The sequence below is a fragment of the Pinus tabuliformis genome, chromosome J, assembly GCF_031772625.1.
Source record: "Pinus tabuliformis cultivar Carrire ecotype Pingquan chromosome J, CPIR1, whole genome shotgun sequence".
Taxonomy (NCBI): domain Eukaryota; kingdom Viridiplantae; phylum Streptophyta; class Pinopsida; order Pinales; family Pinaceae; genus Pinus; species Pinus tabuliformis.
The window spans coordinates 1,275,818,324-1,275,845,377 of NC_142295.1; the positions used below are offsets into that span (position 1 = coordinate 1,275,818,324).

The 27,054-nt window shown below is 39.9% G+C and overlaps 1 protein-coding gene across 1 annotated transcript in view; it reads right to left on the reverse strand.

Moving 5' to 3' along the window:
* Nucleotides 1-27,054, reverse strand: part of LOC149231893 (spatacsin carboxy-terminus protein) — a 141,084-nt gene that overhangs the window by 27,457 nt on the left and 86,573 nt on the right. The window contains 3 exon segments of the mRNA XM_089381779.1: nucleotides 25,398-25,736; nucleotides 26,492-26,677; nucleotides 26,788-27,042. Of these exon segments, the coding sequence (XP_089237905.1) occupies nucleotides 25,398-25,736; nucleotides 26,492-26,677; nucleotides 26,788-27,042 (780 nt within the window).

Here is a 27,054-nt window from a genome sequence, read left to right on the forward strand (position 1 = left end):
TGAAAGTCTGTAAATAGCGGGGAGCTTTAGTTGAGATGACAGTGGGTGATTGCTCCATTGTTGCCACTTGGCCTAGTAGTTTCTACATAGGTACCCCTCCTAAGACCCCTTCTAGTTTGAGCGGTAACAAAGCCGAAATTCGACCTTCATTGCAAGACCAAGATTCTCTATGGTTTGACCAAATTTCATAGATTTGACCAGTATTGACTTTTCTTGACTTTGACTTTTTGGAGGTGACTTGGGGGAGGACCAACTTGGAAACTTTGTGATAGTCTTGGTCTTGGGTCTTGGATATCTCACTTTTATATGATTCTTTACGAAGAGGATTGTTTGGTTTTTCCCCTTGTAGGGCTTTGCCCAAGCTTGGAGCCTAATTTCTTGTGTTCTTTGTCTCTTTGTTTGGATGGGCTCTATCACAGAAGAAATGCAGAGCAAAGGTTTCAACTCTAGACCTTTGAGACTATGTTGGTGCCCTGTTACTAAATTGACAGAGTAATAACTTCAAGCATTGGACCTAGCTTGGATCTTTGGAGCTTGGGCCTCTTGCCACCACGAGAAATATCTAATTTTTTAGTCTTGTTGGAAAATCAAGGTCTTTGTCATTAATATCACCCTCTAAGCATTGATATCCAAAGGTATCTTTGTCATTACCTTTGTATCTGTATAGGGATCTTTGTCATTAATATCACCCTCTAAGCATTAACATAAGATAGAAAAAGCATAGCATGTCAAGTCAAGATTTTGTTTGAGTGATGCGTACATTTTTAGGAGGGTCATGATAGAGGAGTTCGACAACCAATGTCACTAACATCAAGGTACATAGAGGGATTGGTGCTCTTGATTAAATACGAGTTCCATACCCTAATACATAACAAAGTTCAATGGAAACATTGCAATCCCCCAATCATGAAATCCTGAAAAACTGATAAGTCTGCTGGATTTTGAATGAAATCTAAAATTCTATTTTCTCCATATGAAATCCAATGAGGCCAGAACCACTCTCAAACATCCTTAGTCATTTCATGGTAATGTTAAAAATTTAAGTAAAAGGATGAAAATGAAAATTAAGAAGAATGTCACTTTTACTTTAAGAATTTAACATTACCATGAATATCATATCAATACTAGGGCCATAGACTTGATCATTAAGTTGCCCCACTCAAAAATTATTTGTTTCTTACAAATTGCATTTCGAACATTACTACAAAAAAAAATTTGCAAAAAAAAAAAGCAAAATGCTCCAGAAAAGGCAGGGAGCGAAAAAAATTTAGGGAGCGCGCTCCCGAGTCGCTCCTGCCGGAGCGCAGATTGAGAGGGGGGGGGGGGGGCACTCCCCCGCAACACTGGGCAAGATAATACTTACCACAAAGGGTAAGGATCACAACCATCCTATTGTCCAGAGATTCCCCAACCCTAGGAACTCTCAAGCTCAATTCCTCTTCCTGTGAGCTCAAACAGGGGGAAAGAGCATAGCTCAATGTCCTCGATCAGTCAGGACACTTACCTGGGAGTGTCATATCCATCAGTCCAAGCTACTCTAAGAACTTCCATTTCGGCAAAGCCTTGGTAAGTATGTTTGTTATCTACTCATCTGACAAAATATGATGGAGTCTTATGGCTCCTCTCTATACCATGTCTTGAATATAGTGATACTTGATCTCAATATACTTGGACTTGTCATGAATTACGAGATTCTCTGCCCATTGAATCCCACTCTTGTTGTCATAATATATCACTGTAGTATCCAAGACCTACTCAAATAGCTCTCCAAAGATATTTTTCAACCAAACTGCCTCACAACTAGCCATGCTAGCAGCAATGTATTATGCTTCGGTCGTGCTTAAAGCTATGAACTTCTATTTCCTGTTCATCCAAGATATCATAGCAGACCCCAAGCTAAAGCGACACCCAGATGTGCTCTTCCTGTCAATAACGTTTCTAGCTCAATTAGCATTAGTGTATCCATGTAATCTCACATCTTCAACAGTATATCTCAAACCAAGATTGATCGTCCCATGCAAATAAATACAAGTTCATTGACATCATTTAGAGGCATCACATCGCACATCACATCTTCATTTGGTTCAATCTCTCTTGAAAATTGCAAGGCCAAGTTCAAATGTGCGAAAGGAGGAGAGAGAAGTTTCGTTGACTACATTGACTTTTTCGGCATCTTTGCCAAGTGTTGACTTGGGGCTAATTTGACTTGGTTGACTAAATTTTCCGATCTATTTTGGAAGGTTGAATTTAGGTTTACTATGACCAAATTGTCTCGACACTTTGACCATATTTGACCACAAACTTGAAGCTAGGGTCGACCGCAAGCTAACAATTGACTTTGACCAAATAGCAAGAGGAATATTGGATCTATTTTGACTAGGTTTGACCAAGCAAGGAAGGTCGAATTTATTAGTGCTTTGATTGAAGTTCTCTGAGCACATTTGTTAAAATTGGACAACTAGGTCCAAACTCCATGTTCTGATGCTCAGATTAAGAGGCTAATATTTTTGTTGGATTCCTCTTTCTGAGAGGTGTAAAATCCATATAAAAATAGTCTTAATCCGATGAGCAGAACTTATATTTTGAATTTATTATTCTTAATAAATTATATGTGCAAGGTCAGCCAGTTTTGTAATGTAGGCTCACATGCCCAACAGATGTGTCACACACCATCATTGATGGATATATATACAGGAAAAGTTGGAGAGAATTTGAACACAACTCCTCTCCACGTCTTGGGTTGACTCATCTACTGGTTGGAGGGTTGTTGTGACACATGCTGGGCTGGCTGACCAAAGGAGACTTTGCTGGTTGAAGCATCTTGTTGACCGCCGAAACGAACACATTCATTTTTCTTGTTTCTGATTTGTCTTCTGTAAGATCTGCTTATATGTTCTATCTGCATTTTGCTTATCTACTTGTATGATTGTTGTGAGAAAAGTGAAATTGCTCTTAGCATAGAACATCTACAAAACTTTACATGGTATCAGAGCTGAGGTGAAGACAAACTCACTTCAAGTGATCTCCTGTCCACGTCTTGGGTTTTTGGAGAAGGAGATACACTATGGATTACGCTGGCCTATGGTGCCCTAACTGCTTTGATGCCCTAATTGTTGTAATGCCCTAGCCAGCCGCAGGCTTATGAGGATGAAAACAAACCTTATACGCTGTCCATGGAAACTTTTATACACAGTTTATGAAGCCGTAGTAAGACCCTATGTGAAATGACGGAAACATTCATACGATGTCATGTATACGCAGAATAACGCAGCCATGGTCAACGTTGTTATGTATACGCAGTATAACGGTCGTGGAAACTCAACGATGTCATGTATACGCAGAAGAACGCATGTCAAAAGCAACGCAGCTACGAAGAGCCGCAGTCATATGTGGAACGTAGTCTATACACGCACAACTGGAGCACTTAGCCGCTGTCCACATGGTAGCCATAGTGATATAAGAAGCCGTTGTCATAAAGGGTAACCACAGCTGTTGTGATATGGAGAGAGCCACAATCAAGCCGCAGAAAGCCGCAATGATGGAAAGGCAAGGCCGCAGTTAAGTGCAAGGGTGCCACGTAACTAAGGTGAGCCGCAGTTTTGATAAAGACTTATTAACGCGCTGTTAATAAAGGGTTTATACAGTTATGAAACGACATCCACACAGTTTATACGCTGTCCAGATACCCTAGACGCAGTAATGCCCTAGCCGCAGTAAGCACCAGGCTTATGAAGAAATATAAACACAGTCAATGGGTCAATAAGACACAGTGAGTCAACAAGACCTGTTCACGCATTCCTCTCTGCCATTCTATACATATATACGCTATATATATACGGTATACAGGTATGGCTATTCTACGTGAAGCCTGGAACATGTGTGGCCTTTCTACGTGATACATATATACGCTGTATATGGAAATTATAACCGCGATAGCTGCAGTCAAGGAAAGGGGTAGCCGCAGTTGAGGAATAACGAAGCCGCAGTAAATGAAGTAGTTGTAGTCAAGTGAAAATGACGAAGCCGTTGGAAATGAATACGCTGCAGTCATGAATATACGCTGGGCAATCATCATATACAGTAAATAGATATGATGTACGCAAGCTATGATACAACGCTGCAATATATTTATATATGCAGGCAAACAATGCAGAGATATGTATATACACGATGGCAACATATATATATATACATGTAGTCAATTTATATACATGCAGAACTACAGTCAAGATTTGGTGAGTACAGGTTCAATATGTCTCGGTTTAAGACCACTTCGGACCTACCTTATAAACAACCTAATCACATGGATATAAATGTATATGGGTAAGCATGCTCTAACACTGTCTCAACTAAATGATTATCTCAGTGTTACATATCTATATATATATATGACTGTCTTGGCATAATAGTCATAATGATGAACAGCAACAATGATAGAACTATGATGGTCAAGAGATCCTTCGTATGCCTGTAAAAGGACTCAACATAATGGAAATAATAAGGATGAACAATCTCAGATCATAATGATAGAAGCAGCATCATGGGCATGTCAGTAAAGGGCAGCACGATGATGAATGAGACAGCTTGATGTATGGGCAGCACAGTGATCATGAGCAGCATGAAGATGCATGATGCAGCATGATGGTGCTACATGGTAAGGTGTAACAGATGAATGAAATGGATAGGTGAAGTCGTCACCTTAGAGAAGAAGAATGTCTTCAACTGATCTCATCATTATAAGAAATGATCTATGCACAGATCCAAACAAGTCAAAGTGTTGACTTCTGTTGTAATTACTGATGACATTTACTGATGACTTCTCTCGCAAAACCTGGATATACTTCTTGAAGAAGAAGGATGAGGCTTTCATGTGGTTCCGTACCTTCAAAGCCTTGGTGGAAAATATGACCGGAAAGAAGATCAAGATTTTGAGGACTGACAATGGCACTGAATATGAGTCAAATGAGTTCAAAGACTTTTGCAGAGAAGCTGGCATTAAGAGGGAGACTACCATTGCATATACTCCTGAGCAGAATGGTGTTGCTGAACGCAAGAATAGGACTATTGTGGAAGCTGCCCGTGCCATGCTATGTGACCAGGGTCTTCCAAAGTTTCTGGGGGGAGAAGCTGCAAATACTGCTGTGTACATTCAAAACCGATGCCCTCATTCCGCTTTGGACTCCAAAACTCCCAAAGAGGTTTTCTCTGGTAAGAAACCTGATGTCTCACATTTTAGAATTTTTGGATGACCTGTCTATTTTCATGTGCCGAAAGAAAAGAGAAGTAAGCTGGATGCTACTGGGAAGAAAGGAATGTTTGTGGGCTACAGTGAGACTTCTAAGGCATATAGAGTCTATGTACCTGGTCAAAGGGAAGTAGAGATAAGCCATGATGTCACTTTTGACGAAGATGCTTCCCTGAAGAAAGTAGTAGATCTTCCTAGATCTGAAGAAAACCATAAAGAAAGACCTGGAAATCTGGAAGAACCCCAGGATGAGACTATGCCTGATGTTGAAGGGCCAATGGACCCTATTGATCCTTCCCCTTCTCTAGGAAAGAGGCCATCATGGCTCAGGGACACCCCCGAAGATGCTGAGGGTCATGCTGCCCCAAGGGGAACATTCCGAGAAAGCAAGAAGCCGTGTAGATACCAAGGGTATCTAGCTGCCATGAGTACTATTATACAATCTGAACCTGGATCTTTTGAGGAAGCCATCAAGCATCAAGTCTGGAAGGATGCTATGCATGAAGAATATGAGGATATTATGAAGAATGATGTCTGGGATGTGGTCCCGAGACCGAAGGACAAATCTGTTGTCACCACTAAATGGCTCTACAAGATTAAACATGGATCTGATGGGAGTGCTGAAAAGTTTAAGGCAAGATTTGTTGCCCGTGGCTTCTCTCAAAAGGAAGGAATTGACTATGACGATATATTTGCACCTGTGGGTCGATATACCACCATCCGATCCATCATAGCCCTTGCTGCTACGCAAGGATGGAGTCTTCATCAGATGGATGTCAAGACCGCTTTTCTGCATGGTGCAATAAAGGAAGAGGTGTATGTAGAACAACCTCTGGGATTTGAAGTTCAAGATCGAGACACTTATGTCTGCAGGTTGAAGAAAGCCCTCTATGGGTTAAAGCAAGCACCCAGAGCTTGGTATGAGAGGATGGATAGTTACTTGATGAAGCTGGGCTTCACTCGAAGCAATGCTGATCCAAACCTTTACTTTAAGGTTGAGGAAGGAAAGCCTCTCATTCTAGTGCTGTATGTGGACGACCTCTTCCTGACAGGTGATGACCCTCTCATTCATCAATGCAAGAGGGAGCTTGCTGCTGAGTTCGAGATGAAAGACCTAGGACTGATGCACTATTTCCTAGGCCTGGAGGTCTGGCAGAGACCTGGAGAGATTTTCCTTTCTCAAGGAAAGTATATTGTGAAGCTTCTGGAAAGATTTGGGATGGTGGACTGTAAGTCCGTGTCGACACCAATGGAACTCAACTTTAAGAAGTTGAGTGGCAGCGCTGCAGGGCCTATCTTGGCCAATCCTACTGAGTATCGTCAACTCATAGGAGCTTTGATGTTCTTAGTGAAAACCCGTCCGGACATATGTTTTGCAGTGAATACTTTGAGTCAACAGATGGTTGAGCCTCATCATTTTCACTGGGTTGGTGCCAAGAATCTTTTGAGATATCTTCGGGGCACGATAAACCATGGGCTGAGATACACTGCCGGGAGTGTGATACTCCGGGGATATACTGATGCCGATTGGGCTGGCAGTGTGGTGGATCGTAAGAGCACATCTGGATGCTGTTTCAATCTTGGTTCTGCTTCGATCTCATGGATGAGCAGGAAGCAGAAGTCGGTGGCTTTGAGCACCGCGGAGGCCGAATACATTGCTGCTAGTATGGCCTGTTGTGAAGCAGTTTGGTTGAGGAAGCTCTTTAGTGAGCTGTTCCAACATGTGCTAGATACCACTGTAATACTCTGTGATAATCAGAGTGGGATTCGTATGACTGAGAATCCTGTGTTCCACGACCGATCCAAGCATATTGATATCAGGTACCACTTTATCCGGGATATGGTACAGCGAGGCGCCGTAAGGCTCGATCATATAGGAACTGATGAGCAGGTCGCGGATATTCTCACTAAGCCCCTGGGGAAGGTCAAGTTCCTAACCTTCCGTGAGAGTCTTGGTGTCGTGGAAAGACCCTATGATGTGGGTCTTGTTGGACGATGAGCTCTGGGAGCTCTGGGGGGCTTTGGGGATAGCTTCTCGGAGCTATAAGCACTCATAATGCTTCTGCCCCACCCTTGTGATTATTGAGCTGGTTCGCCACTCATTTAATCTGTGCCCCGTATGCATCCTACCCATTGAGTTCAGGGCTCATGGGAAGTACCTCTCATTTGGCCAATGAGGTGTGGAAAAGCTAGAGACTATTAGCAAAGACTGATGGACGCATCAGAGATTGCCGTACTCTATATCTAGGATGGCATGGTCCAACCACTTGATCTGGGATCAAGATTTGTAAGGTCTGGGACCTCTGGACTGATTATGTCAGTCGGGGAATGATGTCTTTGTGACTGACCCACTTCTGTTCTGAAATAAAGAAGCCAGCAAAGCAAGTTTCGGCGGGATGACTCACGATGTTAATTGCACTAATAGATGGAGTTCTCCCTAGTTGAGAGGGAGTGTTAAAATTGGACAACTAGGTCCAAACTCCATGTTCTGATGCTCAGATTAAGAGGCTAATATTTTTGTTGGATTCCTCTTTCTGAGAGGTGTAAAATCCATATAAAAATAGTCTTAATCCGATGAGCAGAACTTATATTTTGAATTTATTATTCTTAATAAATTATATGTGCAAGGTCAGCCAGTTTTGTAATGTAGGCTCACATGCCCAACAGATGTGTCACACACCCTCATTGATGGATATATATACAGGAAAAGTTGGAGAGAATTTGAACACAACTCCTCTCCACGTCTTGGGTTGACTCATCTACTGGTTGGAGGGTTGTTGTGACACATGCTGGGCTGGCTGACCAAAGGAGACTTTGTTGGTTGAAGCATCCTGTTGACCGCCGAAACGAACACATTCATTTTTCTTGTTTCTGATTTGTCTTCTGTAAGATCTGCTTATATGTTCTATCTGCATTTTGCTTATCTACTTGTATGATTGCTGTGAGAAAAGTGAAATTGCTCTTAGCATAGAACATCTACAAAACTTTACAACATTTGACCATTGACTTTGACTAGTTAGGGTTGCCATTCACTATTGTTGACTAAACTTTGACAAGGTTGGAATTGCAGAAACGGTACTTTGACCATATTTGACTTTTATGCTCATCATTGCTTGGATATTGAATTGTTGACCTTTGACTTATTGTTGGATGTACTTGGAATATGTATGTTTGTTGAACATTTGATGATAACTAATAGAAGAAGAATCTGGTTGGGTTTCCCCTTATGGGGTTTTTCCTTGGTTTTTAACCTAAATCTCTATGTAACTAGGTTCAGTCTTCATAATTGTATTTGAGTCATAATAAAATGTATTTATCAAAAGAAAGAAAAATAAATTTTTATTATTATTAAAATGACTTATCAAAGCATGGGTTTTGAGTCATCATGTTCTAGGTTAAAGTCCCCATTGAGGACTTCTAGGTTTTATCTTGAGTCATTGTCCATTTTATGAGACCCTTCTTGGGCTTCTGAATCATGTAAAAAGAATTATTATTGAGTCAAATAAGTCATTTGTCACCTCCACACCAAGTTGTCCCTTGCCTGATTAAGTCGGCCTACATTAGGGCAACTCAAGAGGCTATATATAGAAGTGCAGTTCGATTCATTTGGAGCATCACTTAACAAGTTTGATACACAACAAGAAGAAGTAGAAAAAGTGTGAAGTTCCAAGAGAAGAAAGAGAATTGCAAGAGAAGGACAAGATTGAAGTTTTGGGCTACCTCTCTCTCGTGCAAAGTTATTGGGCTCCTGTCAGTGTCGAAGTTCTATTGCTCCTTCTAGGTCGAAGTTTTTGCTACTGCTTCAAGGTCGGAGCACTGTTTCTTCTAGGTTGAAGTCTTATTGTTATTAGGTCGAAGTTTTGCCATTGCTTCTAGGTCGGAGTTCTGCCACTACTTCAAGGCCGAAGTTTTGTTGCTTCTAGGTCGAAGTTTTGTTGCTGCTACTAGGTCAAAGTTCTGCTACTGCAAGGTCGAAGTTCTAGGTCGAAATTGCTGCTGGAAGTTTATCATATGTAGAAGAAGGAAGGGTTGACTTAGTGATTGGAGGAAGTATGTGTCTAGGTCAGAGAGTCTTGGATTATCTCGTGAAACTACTGAAGGAAGAGTTTTTGATTGGGTTTTCCCCTAGATAGGGGTTTTTGCTCTAACTGTCCGCCTACATTTGATGTCTTTGATCTTCGTGTTATAGTTTTGGTAATTGCTTGATGAACTAAGATAAAATAAAATCACAAGAAAATTAATAAGAACATAAGGATATCGCAAGTAATTATCAACATAAGAATTTTTTTCTGCCTTTCTGATTTTCCAACATGGTATGAGAGCTAAGGTGAAGACGAAGGAAAAAGGCAGCCGGAAGATCTATTGAAAGAAGAATAAGGAGTTTTAAAAGGATTGAATAAGGATCATATAAGGAGACAAACCTACTATCTTCAAGAACCATTTCTAACTCATTGAAGGGAGAAAACAATTTAGAAGGAGCCTCCAATTACAGGGCATGGAAAAAGAGGATAGATCTCATCCTCAAAAAGAATAAAGTTTTGGATCTAGTCAAAGGAAAAGTAAAGAAACCCACAAATGAATCAAGTGATACAAAAAAAGCAAATTTTAGAGAAGGAAAGATATTGGCCATGAGCCTAATGGTAGATGGAATAAAGGATAACCTCATCCCATATATTTTCAACATAGATTCCACTCAAGAGATGTATGAGGCCTCATCCAAATTCTTCACAATAAAGAATCTTGGTCAAAATGCAAGTCTTAAGAATGAACTAAGAACTACGAAGATGACAAAGGATGACACTGTGGCATCCTTCTTTGTAAGGATAGCTAGAATTAGAGATGAACTCCAGGAAATAGATGAAATAGTGTTTAATGCTCATCTGTGATCTTATTTAGCAGTTTCTTATTAGAAACTTGTTGTTTCTATTTTCTTAGTAGAAACTTGTTGTTTCTGTAAATACAGTTGTACTATTTATTGAGCTTCATTGCTCATTGTAAATCAATTCAATTTCATTCATTGATTATGGTATCGGAGCTCGGGTATTTTTTTCGAAATAATTTTTCATTGTCTGAAAAATTTTGTACTTCATTTCGAAATTACTCTCTTGGAGTCTGAAAAAAAAAATTGGGCGTCGTGGTCCACCATTGCAGGTTCCCAACGAATAGCAACACGTCGCTGCTACTGTTCTCTACAGAAGTCGGGATCCTGGCAGGTCGAATTCCCACGTTCAACTCCCTCTTGGCTCTCTGTGTGAGGGTTTGTGTGTGCGAGAGCATCTAGCCAAGGAAAATATCGGGCATCTCCTGTACGAGTGTGGCCATTTGTTGCTCCAGCTTGACGGGCAAGACCACTTCTGCCTTCATCGTTATCGTCCGCTACGCTGTCCAGAATAAAGCTCTTGGACATCCTTCTAGAAGACGGGGTGCCTACGCCCATCTACACAAAGGCTGTGGAGGCGCTATCGAATTCCCGGACGAGGCACAACGCGGTGGTCATAGAGCTCGGGTCGAAGATTCTGCTTTGCTCAGGTGCATGCTTGAATTCGCCAAGCTCTACTTCCGGACCAGGGTGCAGGCGACCAATTGGGCATCCAAAACCTAGACAAAGACACAAGACTTGCGGACAATGGAAATGAAAGCAGGCAACTGAAAACGATAAAAATTCTCCACTGGTCGTGCTTCCCCGTGCTCAAAGTCACGTAACAGCATCACACAGCAAAGCCTAAAATTTTCGAAGTGCGTGTCCATATCTCAGCAATCCATATTGCAGGGACGAAATTTAAATGGCGTGCAAGGTTTTTCTCCCTGTCATTCATTCCCGCTTCTCCAACTATTTTGGTCCCAGCCACTTTCTGGGGTGTTTTTTGATCTGTTCCATGAGCGCATTTGGCTTTAGGAGCTTCACTGCAACTACGCTTACTTTGTATATCAGTGGAAGGCTTTGGACGGAGAAAGTTCTCTTCCGCTGCTTTCAGAGCGTAATATTTTAGAAGGTAAGCTCTCAGAAGTTACCGCGGTGGAATTTTCAATATTGAGCAGGGTTTTGTGCTTCTATTTTGAGCGGATTTGCGTTCTATGTATTTTTTTAAATATCGAAAATCCGAGTATTTGTCACAAAACATCTGACGCATCTTTGAGGAGACAGGGACATATTGCTGAAGGTGAAATTAATTATTTACTTGGCAGGGCCAAGTTTTCATTCTGGTTCTATTTCTATTGCACCAGCACCTGTTAGATTTTGTCCGGATCAGTCGGCGTTTGCATTGAAATCCGTGCCGGACTCCTTTGTTGTTTTCTGTGTCTTGGGAAACGTGTAGATGGCCTCGCTAACCAACCTGATGCTGGAAGGCAGTCAGTGCTTTAATGGCACCAATTATAACATCTGGAAACACAGAATGTTGACCATTTTTGAATATAGGCATCTTGACCATCTTGTTTTGTATATAGTTCATTACCGCTCTTCATTAGTTCATTACCGCTCTTCATTACCTGTCGTTCATTACCGCTCTTCTAGGATTACCGGTGTCCTAGAGTACCTTTGCATCAAAGATCAACAGTTGGAAAGACACTCCTACATTCGAACAATTATGGAATGCATGTACTCAAGAAGAAGTTAGAATTTCATTAGTAAGCAACAAAGAGAATGAAGAGGAGAAAATTTCAAATGCTTATTCCGCTCATCACAAGAATAAAGGAACCTTCAAGAAGTCCAAAGGGCCAAGAAAGAAGATAGACCTATCCAAGGTTTAATGCTACAAGTGTCACAAGATGGATCACTATAGAAGTGATTGCCTGAGAATCCAAGGAATAAAAAGAGAAACAAGGATCAAGCAAATGTTGTCGATGAAGGATCACCAAAGAAGAACAAGACCGAAGAATCAGAAATAAAGGACTTACACTATTAAGTCTTTTCTCTCTTAATCCTCTACTCTATGTTTTGGATTGTTTTCCTTTATGCTTTGTTTTCTAGTAGTTATAGGTTTAACATGCTTTGGAAAAACATTAGTGAATTGTTTTGATAAAGTTATATGTATCCCTCGAGATTGGATTAAGAGGGAGACCTCACCTTTTTACCAAAGATAAGTATCTTACTCCTTGTATTATCTTTTTATATTTGGTTTCCCTTTCTTATCTAATATGTGTTTGTATTAGATGCTAACAACATTTCTTTTCATATTTTTCCATGCCTTGGAAAGCTTGTTGATTTGCTCAACGATTATGGAAGTTTGAAGCATGACAAAAGTTATGTTGCAAAAGAAGATCTTCAAGAATTGATGTCCTACAAGGTTCGTTAAGAGACAACTCAAAGGTATGTCTTAGACCATAAGATTTGTTCTCTTCATAATAAAGGTATAGTCATTTCTTTATTCTACTTTACATTACTACCATCGTTATGTCTAGGACCTTTGAATCATAAAGATTCTTATTTGGGTGATTAATCATTAGATTGAATCTACCCTCTTTATAGATTTGATCATTCTTGTAGAACCCTAAAAAGGTTCTCTGTAAAATCCTTACCTAAGGGTATGTCAATATTGATTATGAAACCCTAGTCTACTTAGGGTTATTGATGAAATCTAGAAAATTCTATTGTTTTGATGTTTGGGATTTTGGCATTGTTATGGAAACCCTAGTCTTTTAGGGTTGGATAGTAATGTCTATGTGTTGAAATCCTGGACCTTTAGAGGTTTTTGGAAAATTAGGAAATCCCTTATATATCTAGAATAAGCTCCTAGGAATGAAACCCTAGGTGTATGTTTGTTCGTCTAATCGAAACCCTAGCTTGATCAAAATTGTCGTATGTCGAACTTTAATATATTGATATGTGTGTCTTAGGTTTATGATATGCTTGTACATGACTATGAAATCCTATATATATATATATATATATATATATATATATATATGCATATGCTAGCCTAATTGTTGATGCTCATATTTCTAGGGTTTGTAATTAAGCCCTAGTAGAAGTTTGATATTCTAGGATATAATGATATTGTTTAGCTTTGATGATGACTCTAGGGTTTACAAAAAACCCTAATAGGAGTTGGTCATACTGTTGAAACCTTAGATTGTGTTATGATTGGTTTTGATTGTTGATATCTAAGGCTTAGTATGGAATCTAGGATTTACATCAAATCCTAGTAGATGTCTAACATAAAAATTATGAAAAATTGTTAGATGCATTGTAAAATTGCACTTCTATGTAATATATCATAGTAGAGTCTACCATATCTCTGAAAGTAATATTGAGATCCTAGATATAATGAGACTGATATCTTGATTGAGTTACTGATATGATCTAGCAAGAAGTTGAAGTATGTGTCTCTTGTTGATTATCACCCGAACTAAGTTTATCTGTTTGATGTCTAAGTCTAATGCTTCCATTATTGTATGATTTTGATATAGTTCATGCTTTTGTATATGTATTTAGTTATACTTGTTGTTTAAGTTGTGCAGGTACATAATCTTCAAGATGTTAGAAGATATTCGTAAGAAAATTTGATTTGATTGATAAGCATGATGAATGATGATGATCAAGATGACTTTGATAACAAGGAATGAAGCCATGAAAGATCCTCCGATGATAAAGAAAGTAGTTGATCTCCCTAAGTTAAGATGGAACCTGGATAAAAGAAAGGATATATCTCCCCAAGTTGAGAGGGAGGGCATATTATGATAGTCATGGTGGATGTTTTTAGTGTGGGATCTGATATGATTTCATAGATGTGTAGAAAGCAAGATCTTGATACATTAAGTAGTGATGAAGCATAATATGTTGTTGCATGTAATGTAGGAAAGGAAGTTGTGTGGTTGAGAAAACTTCTATCAAATTTGTTTGGGAAGTCTCTAAGTCCTACTCTGATAATTTGAGAAAGAAGCATCAAGATTATTGAAGACCCCGAAGGTTTGTGTTTACTTATGTGTATTTGAAAGTTTGTCACTGATTGGGGTTGTGTTTGTCCTGCTGGACCTTCGGCTTCCTTCCTTCCCACTCGACCTTCCGCTTCCTCTATTTCTTCAAATTCACGAGTTGTGAATTGTTACTTATTCTCTATATTCAATGTTGAAATTTCTAGGTTTGACACGTTAGAAATCCCTACTGCATTATCTGGTTTATTTCTCCTACTTGTTTATTCCATTAACAAGTTATTTATAAAAATAAATACTGAAATAAACACAAATGCAGCCTTAACTCATAAACAAATCAGCAACTAAAAATACTAAGACAAAAACATAAGGCACACCATTATTTTTGGACAATCGTCCCCGAAAAAACCCAATGAGGGAAAATCAGTGTAGTGGTTCTGAGGGTTTTATTATTATGCAAATTCTTGAGTACAACTAGGGTGCCAAAACTGGCTCACCCAACAGAGATTGTTACACGACAGTAATACCTCTTCTCGGAGACAGATATTCAACCTCTCAACTCTAGTCTGCCCCACAAAAATCCTTTCGGCGCTTCCTCTTGGCTCTGTGTCAGCCCTACTAGCCTCAGGATAGCTCCTGAACCCTCTGCGTCAGCCTTCTAACTCTCTACGTCAACTCTCTGGTCCTCTGTGTTACCCACGCAGGCCCCTCAGCCTCTGTGCAGTCCCCAACTGCCTCTGCGTGGCTCCTGCTGCCTCTGCATAGCTCTAGCTACCTCTACGTCATCCTCTTGGTCACTGCGCTGACCCTCAGGCACTATCTCTGCCTCTCTACTATGTACTCACTGCCCCTCGAAGCAATATATCACCTGTTCGAATTTTCTCAGCAAGCCCTGCTCCAGAAAATTGAACTAACTGATCAATCTTGGTGTATCTCCAACTAACCCTCAAGCCTCCTTTTATACTTTTCCTGTTGAGTCTTCAACGGCCGAGATTAAGTCTCTAATCAATGGCTAAGATTAGATTTGGCTTGATCCATGTCATTAGAACATTCTCACCTAGTTTTATATTAATACCCATTAATATTTTAAATTTCCTAATTTTAGACTTAGGAACCTCATTAAAAATAGTAATTATTTTAATATCTCTCTAACCGGGTGGAATTTCCCCAAACCATTTCTGGGCCTTGGAGATCTTATGTCCCTTAGCCTCTCCACCAATTTTCATTGCTAGAGCACATCCGATGCTACCACAAATCAACACTCCCTCTTAGCGAGGAATGTGTTCTAATAATGCTCTACCACTGAACATCACATTGATCCTTCCGCACCGGTACCTGTGCTGATGCTTGGCCTGCTACCTCACATCATCTGCATTGTTGCTTCCTGTACTACTACCCATGACTCTGCCACTACCACTGCTACATTTGTACTATAGCTCCCTCTCAATATGTTGCCCCTGCTTCCCATAGCACTGCCACTGCTAACTGCTACATTTGCAACTCAGTTACCGAGAAGTAAGTAACTGATCTGCCCAAATATTGACATCCTTGTCAGTTCAGAAGCCTCCTGATGCTGAAGCTACCTCTGCTACTATCTTGTGCTCCCTTTGTTGCCTCTGCGCTGCTGCAAACACCTATTTGCCTCTTGCACTACTGCAAACACCTACATGCCTCTCGCACTGCTGCAACCACCTTTGTGTCTCTTGCACTGCTGCAACGCCCACTACGTTGTTGCAGACCTCTGCACTCTAGCACTGCCTTGTCGCTCCATCGCATCTTGCTTCTACCCGACATTCGTCATCCAGCTAGTCATCCTGCTACTATCGTTAAGGGCTCTCGTAGCCGAATATGATCCAAGAGTTTGGGCACCTCAAGGATCCTGCCCCCTGGTATGTAGTCCTCCTGACTACAACTCGATGGCTCCCCACCTCTTCTTTAGAGGTGCATGAGCACTCATGGCACAATCGTCATCAGTCTCGACTTCTTTCTCTGCCTTAGTCGGAGCTGCCTTGGAGTCAGAAGCCTCTCCCTTGTTCTTCTTCCTGGGACACTGGGATGCATAATGACCCAGCTCCCTACATTGGAAGCACGTCACCTTGGAGATGTCCTTCTTCTTCCTCTTCCCTTGTTGTCTCGCAAATTCCAGAGCCACATCCTCCTCTTTCTTGATTCGACTTCCCTTCCCACTACTCCCCCGCATTGGTCAACACCATCTAATCTCATCTTGGTGAAGAGTTGCCCACATCTCTTCGCATCCTGGAAGATTAGCTCTGCCCAAAATGCCTTGGACAAATGTCTCCCACTCCTTGGAGCCTGCATTCAAGGTAGTCCTCACCATGAACTCCTGATTTGGCGTAGCCCCTATGGAAGTAAGTTGGTCACGAATCTCCTGCAATCTGAGGAGGAATAGATCTATCTAGTCCCCCTTCTGCATCTGATATGACTGCAGTTGATTCTCCAATAGCATCTTCTGCTGCATGGAAGTGCCCTAATACAATGTCGTCAAAGTACCCCACATCTCCTTTGTTGTGTTCTTTTTAGCAATATGTGGTACGACATGATCCTTGACTCCATCAAGGATTATGCACTTTGCCCTCGCCATTGCATCCTTATACTTCTCATTATCAGCTGGGTCGACTGGCATAGCCACGGTTCTCAAGGCGAAGCCCTTGATGCGATGTCTTTCCAGGACTACCAGGATCCTCGCCTTCCAGATGACAAAGTTGGAAGCCCCATCCAACCTGTCATGATCCCTCAGTCTGTTCACTGCCATATCCGCTCCTCTTCTGGACTCCCTCTTAGTTTCGACTTCCCTCTTGGAAATCTCCCTCTAAGTCCTGATTTCCCTGCTGGAAATCTTCCCACCAAATGTCGAACCGCTCCTTTCCAATCCTCTTTGCAACTGCAGCTCGAATCTGGATTTCTTGGCTAGAAATCCGCCAAGGTAACGACTCCCTCTACCTTGGTTCTGTCCCGTTAGGCACTGTTCTACTTCAACAGAAACAGCACCCCACCGGCTTCCCAATCCAAAATCTGCCCACAGCTCCCTAGGCCCTAGCAACTGAAGAAACTGAGCCTTCCAGCTCTGCGCAATCCCGGCAAAGGCTGAATCGCTCCTCTAGCCAACTACGTCAAGCCTACCTAGCTGAGTAGGATGACGTGGCTCTTTGTGAGCCTCTTCTGCCTCTGCGCTGACGCTCTCTCTGGCTCGAAATGATGATGCAAGCCCTCTGCGCCACTCCTTCTCTGTTGCCTTCTGCTTAAGAGAAGCTTTGTCTCTCGAGACAGCAGCTACTGTTGCAAATTTCCGATATCGTTGATGCCTTCAGTCCTTCTGTGACCTGCAACGCTCTGATACCATGTTGAAATTTCTAAGTCTAACACATTAGAAATCCCTACTACATTATCTGGTTTATTTCTCCTACTTGTTTATTCCATTAACAAGTTATTTATAAATATAAATACTGAAATAAATGCAAATGCAGCCTTAACTCATATACAGATCAGCAACTGAAAATATTGAGACAAACAATAAGGGAGACCGTTATTTTTGGACAATCATGCCCGGAAAAACCCAATGCGGGAAAACCGGTGCTACAATTCTAAGGGTTTTATTATTATGCAGATTCTCGAGTACAACTAGGGTGCTAGAAATGGCTCACCCAACAAAGATTGTTACACGGCAGTAATACCTCTTCTCGGAGACAGATATTCAACCTCTCAGCTCTAGTCTGCCCCACGAAAATCCTTCCAACGCTTCCTCTTGGCTCTGTGTCAGCCCTGCTAGCCTCAGCGTAGCTCCTGAACCCTCTGCACCAGCATTCTAACCCTCTACGTCAGCTCTTTGGCCCTCTGCGTCACCCACGCAGGCCCCTCAGCCTCTGCATAGTCCCCAGCTGCCTCTGTGAGGCTCATGCGGCCTCTGCATAGCTCTAGTTGCCTCTCTGGTCACTGTGTTGACCCTCAGACACTATCTTTGCCTCTCTGCTATGTATTCACTGCCCCTCGATGCAACAGATCACCTGTTCGAATTTTCTCTGTAAGCCCCGCTCTAGAATATTGAACTGACCGATCAATCTTGGTGTATCTCCAACTGACCCTCAAACCTCCTCTTATACTTCTCCTGTTGAGTCTTCAACGGCCGAGATTAAGTCTCTAATCAATGGCTAAAATTAAATTTGTCTTGATCCATGTCATTTAGAACATTCTCACCCAGTTTTATATTAATACCCATTAATATTTTAATTTTCCTAAGTTTAAACTTAGGAATCCCATTAAAAATATTAATTATTTTAATATCTCTCTAACAGGGTGGAATTTCCCCAAACCATTTCTGGGTCTTGGAGATCTTATGTGCCTTAGCCTCTCCACCAATTTTCATGGCTAGAGCACATTCGATGCTACCAAAAATCAACATTCAATGCTCGAGATCAATACTTAAGGTGAAACGTTTAACTTTTATTTATATATGTTCCACCAAAAAGACACGTCTATTGGAGGGAGGTCGACTTGTGCATGAGGTGGCACATTAAAAATATATCGAAGGGCCTATTGTTAATATTCAATCAATTATAACTTAGCCTTGTTATTTACGAAAATCATATAAGAGTTGTTATACCCACATGGGGGTCCCCACATGCCACGTCATCACCTTTAATCCCGTAATCGCAATTTCATGAGAATCGGAGTCATTCCTTTAATCCCTCAATCGCAACTTCATAAAAATCGGAGGTTTTACAAGTGTTCACATGCTCTATCTTCTAATGGAGCCGATGCGATATTCAGTAACCTATTTTTAATGAATCCATCAGGTCCACAATATTATCGCAATCGGCAGTCCGAGGTCTAGCACTCTATCGCAATTGGCGCTTTACCGTGACATCCCATTAAGACATGTGATATGAAAGTTCCAATACGCAGATGTGATATTACATTGAGGTGAATTGTAAGGGTCCCGCTGGTCCGTATATATATCGCAATCGCAGATTTTGAGTGTGACATTCCTTTAAGTTACATAACTTCCGATGCGGCAGTTCCAGTATGGTGGATGCGATATAACAATAGAGCATATTGTTATGGAACCATTGGGTCTGTAATACATATCGCAGTCGGGGAATTCAACGTGACACATAATAAAGTAACAAAGCCGTCGATATTGATTTATTTGATGCGTTGTGATCTTTAAATAGTTTTCACAGTTTATTACTGTTAACTCCTCTGTTACGGCTCTTACTCTTGGGTATATGCAATAACCTATTTCTCTTGCTCCGATAACCTGCTTCTATGATGGCTTCCGATAAACTCTTCCTCTTACTCTTTGGCTTCACGATGGCTTCCAATAGCTTTCCTCCTTGGGTCCACTGCTTCTATTATCTCTGTATTCAATCCTTGGGTACTCCATGAACAGTATTATGATCAATGGGCATCAATGGGCAACCTCACATGTCACAAGAATTTGCCATCACAAACACTGCCATATTGACATCAATGACCACCTAGATTAACATTTCAAAACTATCTCGATGATGTTTTCTGAGTACACATCCGGAACAAACACCATCTCTGCAAGATGCCAAAGGAAGACCTATCACCATATTTTCTTTACATAGATTTTGAAGGGAGCGATAGTTTAAGTGACCAAATCGCTCATGCCAAAGTTTGCTCACTTCATCATTATGAGCAACAAATACTGAGGGAAGAGTTGATGAACCAAAGTTGTTAAACTTATACAACCTTGTAGAATCATCAACAATGCTAGTAGCTAAAATCTGTCTAGGATCTTTTACATCCTTAATTACAACATCATCAGCTAAAATTCAACGGTTTACCTTCACCTGAAAGAGTTATCTGATATACAGATAGAAGGTTGCAGGATAAGGTAGGAACACATAATGCATCATTAAATTGACCATTGTATAGATGAATAGTTCCAGTCCCTACAACACTAAGAGATCTATCATCACCAACATATATATTTTTGGTGTTACAATCATTTAAACAAGAAAACATGGCTTTGTTTTTGGCCATGTGATAAGAAGCTCGAGAATCAATGAGCCACTCATGAGAATGAGTAGAAGAAGATACATTTAATGCATTATCAGACCAAGATGCTTGACAACCACATGTTGAAAGTGTTATTCCTGAAGATGAAGTTGAAGTTGAAGAGTGCTCCAAATAGATGTTATGCTTCTTCAATGTTGCTTCCAAAGCTTCCATCTTCTTCAACCATATGGATTCTAAGTGGTCATCACGATTACAAAAGTTGCAATGTCTATCAGTCTTCTTCCCTTTGTTTTTATTTGCCTTATTATTTTGTTGAGTTGATTTTTCATTTTGAGATTGAAATTGCTTAGGACCCTTGTTTGGTTTAGGACTATTCTTTTTAGGATGCTACTATGCTACTTCTTAGGATTTTTTGAACTTGGTTGTTGCTGGGTTGTTAAGGCTTTCTTAGAAGAGTTTCTAGTATTAAGAAGACCAAGATGTAAGAGTTTTTCTTGTTCTCTTGTTAAAGAATCACAAAAGGCATCAAAAGAGGGGGACTTGTATTCTTGTCCTGGAGAAATAAAGGCTTTTCTAGTAGAATGGAAGGTGGAAACAAACACAGAATAGGTTGGTCCTAACTTAGTGAAAATGGAATAGATAAGGCTACCATCTTCCTTCTTAACCTCAACACCTTCCAAGAGAAGTCTAAGGGTCTTGAACTTGGACAAAAAATCTTCAATGGAAGAAAAATTATTGGGGTCCAAAGTAAGCAACTCATTTTCGAGTTGATGGACTCTGATTTCATTTTTAATTCAAAAAACAGTATTGAGTTTTTTCATTGCTTCATCGGGGGTATGGAATCTAAGGTCTGGAGAAATAGACATCCCTATCAACCCACGTGCTTAATCTTGCTTATTTTCTCATTTGGCTAGCTTATCTTCATCTTGAGGTTTAGACTCTTGGCCTAAGGCTATTCTATAAAGACTTTTACTTCTAAGTAAATCCACCATGTAGGATAGCCATTGGAAGTAGTTGGTGCTGTCAAGAATAACTAAGCATGGACTTTCCATTTTAAAAGAAACTAAAGTTGTATATGCTGAAACTAAGTGTTCCAATGGAAAGATCTCGAAAAATTAGGCCGATTAAAAAAAACGACTCTGAAAACGGCTTCCGGATGAAGAAGTTATGCATTTTTGAAGAAAAGTTGTTGAAGATGCCAAGGAACCACGTGAATGTTTGGAAGTTGATGATAATGTTATATTTAAAAAAAAAAATCTCCCCCTTTCCAAACTTAATCTAATTAGCTCACCTTTAAAAAAATATTACTTTATGTGACCCACTTTTATAAATAAGTGAGAGTCACTTTTACAATGGTACTTTATGAACTATCCACTAAATTGTAACTTAAATAAAAGATAAAGTGACTTTAGAATTATAAGTCCCTCATGTTTTATAATAGGTGAGAACACTTTTACATAAAGTAACTTTAAAACATAAGTTACATGTGTTTTTTGAAAAAGTAACTCAACAAAAAAAAAGACTTGAACCCAAGACTTCTATTCTCATAAAGTAACTTTAGACCAAGTGAGCTAGTTAAAAGATTTAGTAATTGTTGGAAATGAGGAAGTGGTTATTTTATTTTTTTTTGCTCAACGAAGCTTTGGGGTGTGTACTTGCTGGAAAAACCCTTTTTTGCCTACAAAACAAAAAAAACAACAAACAAAAGTATCCAAGACTTATGCCTTAAAATTAGATTTGGGGTTAGTATCCTGGAAATTAGATATTTTCCTCAATGTTTCTGATTTTCCGAGATCACACTAAGACAAGGCGGAAAAAGAGCATACACATGAGAAAAATCATTTCTTTATGCTTCTGGTTTGCCCAGATCACACAGAGTCGGGGGAAAAGAGCATACATAGAAATGAAAGGTATAGATCTGGTAATAAAAAAATTTATAATTGACTATAAACCGAAATAAACAAAGAGATAAATAACTATAACTAAAAATAAAGACTATACACCTCCAGATCTTAAAAATGACGTAGCTAGGGCTACTGGAACCTTTTCGCATGAAACGAAATGGGTTCCTCATTGGAACAGATGCTCCTAACACAATAGAGCAGTCCACTCGGCCCGAAAGCAGTCAAAAACAGTAGATCTAGGAAACGACAGTCAGATGTAGTTGTACCGGCTTCGGATTTGGATCACCAATGGATGCGGCCCTCGAATGGCTCTAATACCATGTAGGAATTTACAAGGTAAGTTCCTTAGATTGAACACCAAAGGACACCGCTCACAAACAGATCACAGATCAGTACACCAATGTTCTTGACAGCCTGAGCCAACGCGGCCACTTCAGGCAATATTATTAATGAAAGAAAGAAAATTTACATAAGCTTTTCTCATAAACAGTCACCAGACAAATGACCCTCCATGCTCTTTAAATAGAGATCATGGACCAATCGGGTGTTAAGCCACGGATCAAGTATCAAGTAATACCAAAACTAAGTTGCACAATACATGGAAACTAGTACGAGTATCCGAAATGGGAACGGGTACGAAACGTGGCCCCCCAAATTTTAGAAACACGGAAACGCTATATATATATATATATATATATATCTTAGGACATTTAAAAAATATGTGCAATCATAAAGCATACATGATACATTCTAATCTATTACATTATGATTTAATTGTCAATTGTCAATGTATAAACTATAAGTCTCTAAATTTACATCACATTTACTCATGAATGATCACATAATGAAAATAGCAATATCCAAAATCAGCCATGAGAAATTTCTAATTTCTTGTCTCGTGCTTGATTGGGAGTCTCCTCCTACATAGTCGAACGACCTCAGTGTTCTTGATTAAATACAAGTTCCATACCCTAGTACCCTAGGTGCTCTTGATTATTGGGAGTCTCCCCTGAGGGCTTGGTTCTCTTGATTAAATACAAGTGCCATATCCTAATACATGACAAAATCCAATGGAAACATTGCAATCCCCCAATCCTAAAATCCTGAAAAACAGATAAGTTTGTTGGATTTTGAGTGAGATCTAAAATTCTACTTTCTCCATATGAAATCCAATGGGGGCGAAACCACTCTCAAACATCCTGAACCATTTCATGGTAATGTTAAAAATTTAAGTAAGAGGATGAAAATTTAAGAATTTAACATTACCATAGACTTGAACATTAGGCTACCTCACTCAAAAAAATCCTCTTTTTTTATAACTTGAGAGAGGCATCTAGAAGCATCCAGAAGATATTTTAGTTGCCAAATAAAAAGTTAGAAGCGAAAAAATTTTAAAAAAATAAAAGAAAACATCAAGTGTTAACTTGAAACTCCGCCATACGGCCTGGAAACTCGTTTCTGGCCGTACTGGCCATGTTTCCCCAGCGTGAAATGGGTCAGTATGGCTGGAAATGAGTTCCCAAGCCGTACAGTACGAGTTTCCTCGTTTCCGGCCGGAAACGGACCCCTAGGCAACGTTTCCTGCAACTTAGTACCAAAATGAGAATGAACCGTCGGATCACTTCATGTCTAGAACATATCGTGATTGTCGGATTGTAAGTTACCAAAAGTACATACTAAAGAAACACACTTTACCTAACTATACACTAGACCAAGTTATACTTAATTATTTCTTATGTGTCGGAATATCCTAACAGTCAATACCCTACCTTTGGATTTTTGAACTCGTGTAATTGCATTACATTCACACACACATTTGACAACAGTATGGAACACTGAGGACAGATTTCCTGGCATTTCATTTGACCATGCACTTTCAGTTGTATGGAGGTACAAAGGTCTGACAGTACATTTAATAAGCTGAACGAAACAGAATGCACCTGAACTGAACTTAAGCCGAACCCAGAATTTGTTTTGAGGTTCGCCAAACTTCGAACCTCAAGGTTCAAGCTCGGCAAACCCTGTGACTTAGTCCAAAAGAATCGTGTCATCAAGACTAGTAGCAAAGCAGTTGCAGATATAGCTCTAATCAGTGGGACTAGTCTAGCAGTTCTTATGAATTTAGAACCAAGGACATTCAAATAATAAAGGGAGTGATATACATCAGGCCATATGTTGCTCTGATGTCTTAATTTTCCTGTTTGGCATATTCTGTGTCATTGACACTATAACTAAGGGACATCTGGTCAAAAATAATAATATTCATAAGCTCTGTGAGGGATTCATGACATTAAATTAGTATGTCATTAGCACTAGAATAAGGGAAATCTGGTCAAAGAGATATATTATGCTTGAGAGCTATAATTTGTGTCATAAGCTCTGTAAGTGACTGATAACATTAAATTAGGACGTTGTATTTTGAGGGTAATTATTCATTGGGGGTAGTTGCCTCCAACTGTTTTTTATGGGACACTTCTGCCAAAATTACAAAAATTGTCACTGTTTGAAATTCGCAGGCACAGGTAAAATCTGTGTAATATTAGGAAAATCCAGAATAGTAGATGCTCATGGAAATTGCTTCTAGACCTATGAGAATGGGCATCAGCTTTAAAAAATGTGCAAGCAAAAATTCTGTGCCATTGACACTATAATTAAGGGAGTCGGGGGACATCTGGTCAAAGATATATAATATTCCTGACAGTTATAAGTTACGTCATAAGCTTTGTGAGGGATTCATGCCATTATATTAGTATGTCATTGGCACTATAATAAGGGAGATCTGGTCGAAAAGATATTATATGCTTAAGAGCTATAATTTGTGTCATAGGCTCTATAAGTGTCTGATGACATTACATTAGGACGTTGTAATCTGGAGGTCATTATTCATTGGGGGTAGTTGCCTCCCACTGTTTTGTATGGGACACTTTTGCCAAAATTGAAGGCCCCCTCTCTCAGGTAAATCTATCGTCACTTATATAGGGCATGTCCTATTTTTTAAAGCCATGAACACCTGCATGCTTTATTTCATTGTCACTGTTTGAAATTCGCAGGTACAGGTAAAATCTATGTGCAATATTGGGAAAATACAGAATACTAGATTCTCTTGAAAATTAGTTCTAGAGCTATCGTTGGGCATCACCTTTAAAAAATGTCCAAGCAAAAATTGTTTTTAAGTATTGCATTTGGGCAGTAAAGCTTGACATAGCTAAGTGCACTGTTCAAACTTCACAGCAAGCATTCAATAACGCCATCCAAAATGGTATACATGACATGAAATTTATTACTCTATTGGAGTGCATGAGCTTTTCATCCAACCTTATTAAATGAAAACAAAACATGAAGCAGAGGAAAAAATTGGAAGTGCGATCACAAACCATGGCAAATGCATCAAGATCATCAGGGTTGAAATGCTTCAGAGCTGAAAGAACAGCCATCCGGAAACCTCTGATAGCTTCTGCTGATTCTGTTGTTGCATCTGCCACGGCATATTTTTGAAGAAGGAGCTCAAGCTGACCATTTTCAATGAGAATATCCAGCATGAAATACAGAGCATGGAAATTCCCAACTCCTGTCACCAAGCGAGCCAGACATGAAAAATCCCCTTCTGCAACATATGACTCAACCCGTGTTGCTGCAAGGGCCACAAGAACATCCACTCCATCAAGACATGCAGATGTCTTGTAGAAATGGTGCGCCAAAATGAGCAACTCAACCTGCAGGTGCATATCAAAGCATTATCAGTTGGATTCAAAATTATCACCTATTTTAAATTTAGATCCATGCTTTCAGAGTAAACAGACCAACCAATCACTAAAAGAATAGAAAGTTAAAAAAGCTAACAGTTTCCACATAACCGTCTATAATCTCATTTTGGGAATAACATACATGAGAAGTAATTTGCTGATTTTCTCAGCATGAAGGTGGCATCATGCAAAAAGCAGTCCACAAATATTTATATGCAGTAAAAGAAGGAATCCATTTAAACAACCAAGAAGGCAGGATAACTGATATCAGCTAAAATCTAAGTTTTCCAGATACTGATACATGACTGGATGCGGATATGGTAAATTTTCAGAAAGAAATTAAGGTTAAAATTCTATCCTTTTAAACTCCTTCATGTCTTATTCTTCATTTTAATAATCCAAACACAGGTAGGTGGATAATACAATCAGTTCCCTCTCTGGCACAACTCGAAGAGCTAAGAACTGATACCATCAATGCCACGATAAAAGGTTACGAAGACCAAACATACCTTCCATTTAATTTGACACAAACTTCTTATAATTCTAAACAAGAGTGACAATAAGGTGTTTGCTCTAGTAGTTAAACCTCTACACCTTGGACATGATAATTGCCTGCCCGAGGAAAATATTTTCATTTTCTATAGAGAAATCTTCTGGTCAGTTCATTAATGGCAAAAGTATTTTTTCTTTGCATTCAAAAAAAACAAGTAAATGTTTGCTATTACCTCACAGGCATGAGGCATGTCATGACCAGTTATGACCAATCGCATTAAGGCATGCCCAAGTTCTGGCTCAGAAGGACACAATTCTGCCCACTTTAAGAAATCAGAGGCTCTCCATAAAAGAGGAGCAGGTCCTTCCTCTCTTTGTGATGATTCCATGTATCCACCACGGTGTGCTGCCAAAAGGCCCTGGATAATAAGGAAATCCATGTTCATTATGATGCAGGTAGATTATACTTGTCTTGTGGCAAGCACTAAACTCAGATGTTTAATTATAAAGGTAAGCAGAAAAGCCAAACCTTCAAAAATGATTCTGCAAGAATACGTGCAATGCTTGCTGCAGGCATTGAGTGAGTCTCAACAAGAAGTTTAGCTTCCTCTAGTGAATCTTGGGCTTTGAGAGAAAGAAGCTGAAGAAGTTCAATTGGCTGCTTCTGGAATGCTTCAGAAAATGACAGCTCTAGAAAATTGGCAATCTTCACCACCGCTATTATCCTCTTGCATAAACCTCTTCCACATCCTTCACAGCATTTAGTTGCAATCACTTCTAATACCTGACAAAATTA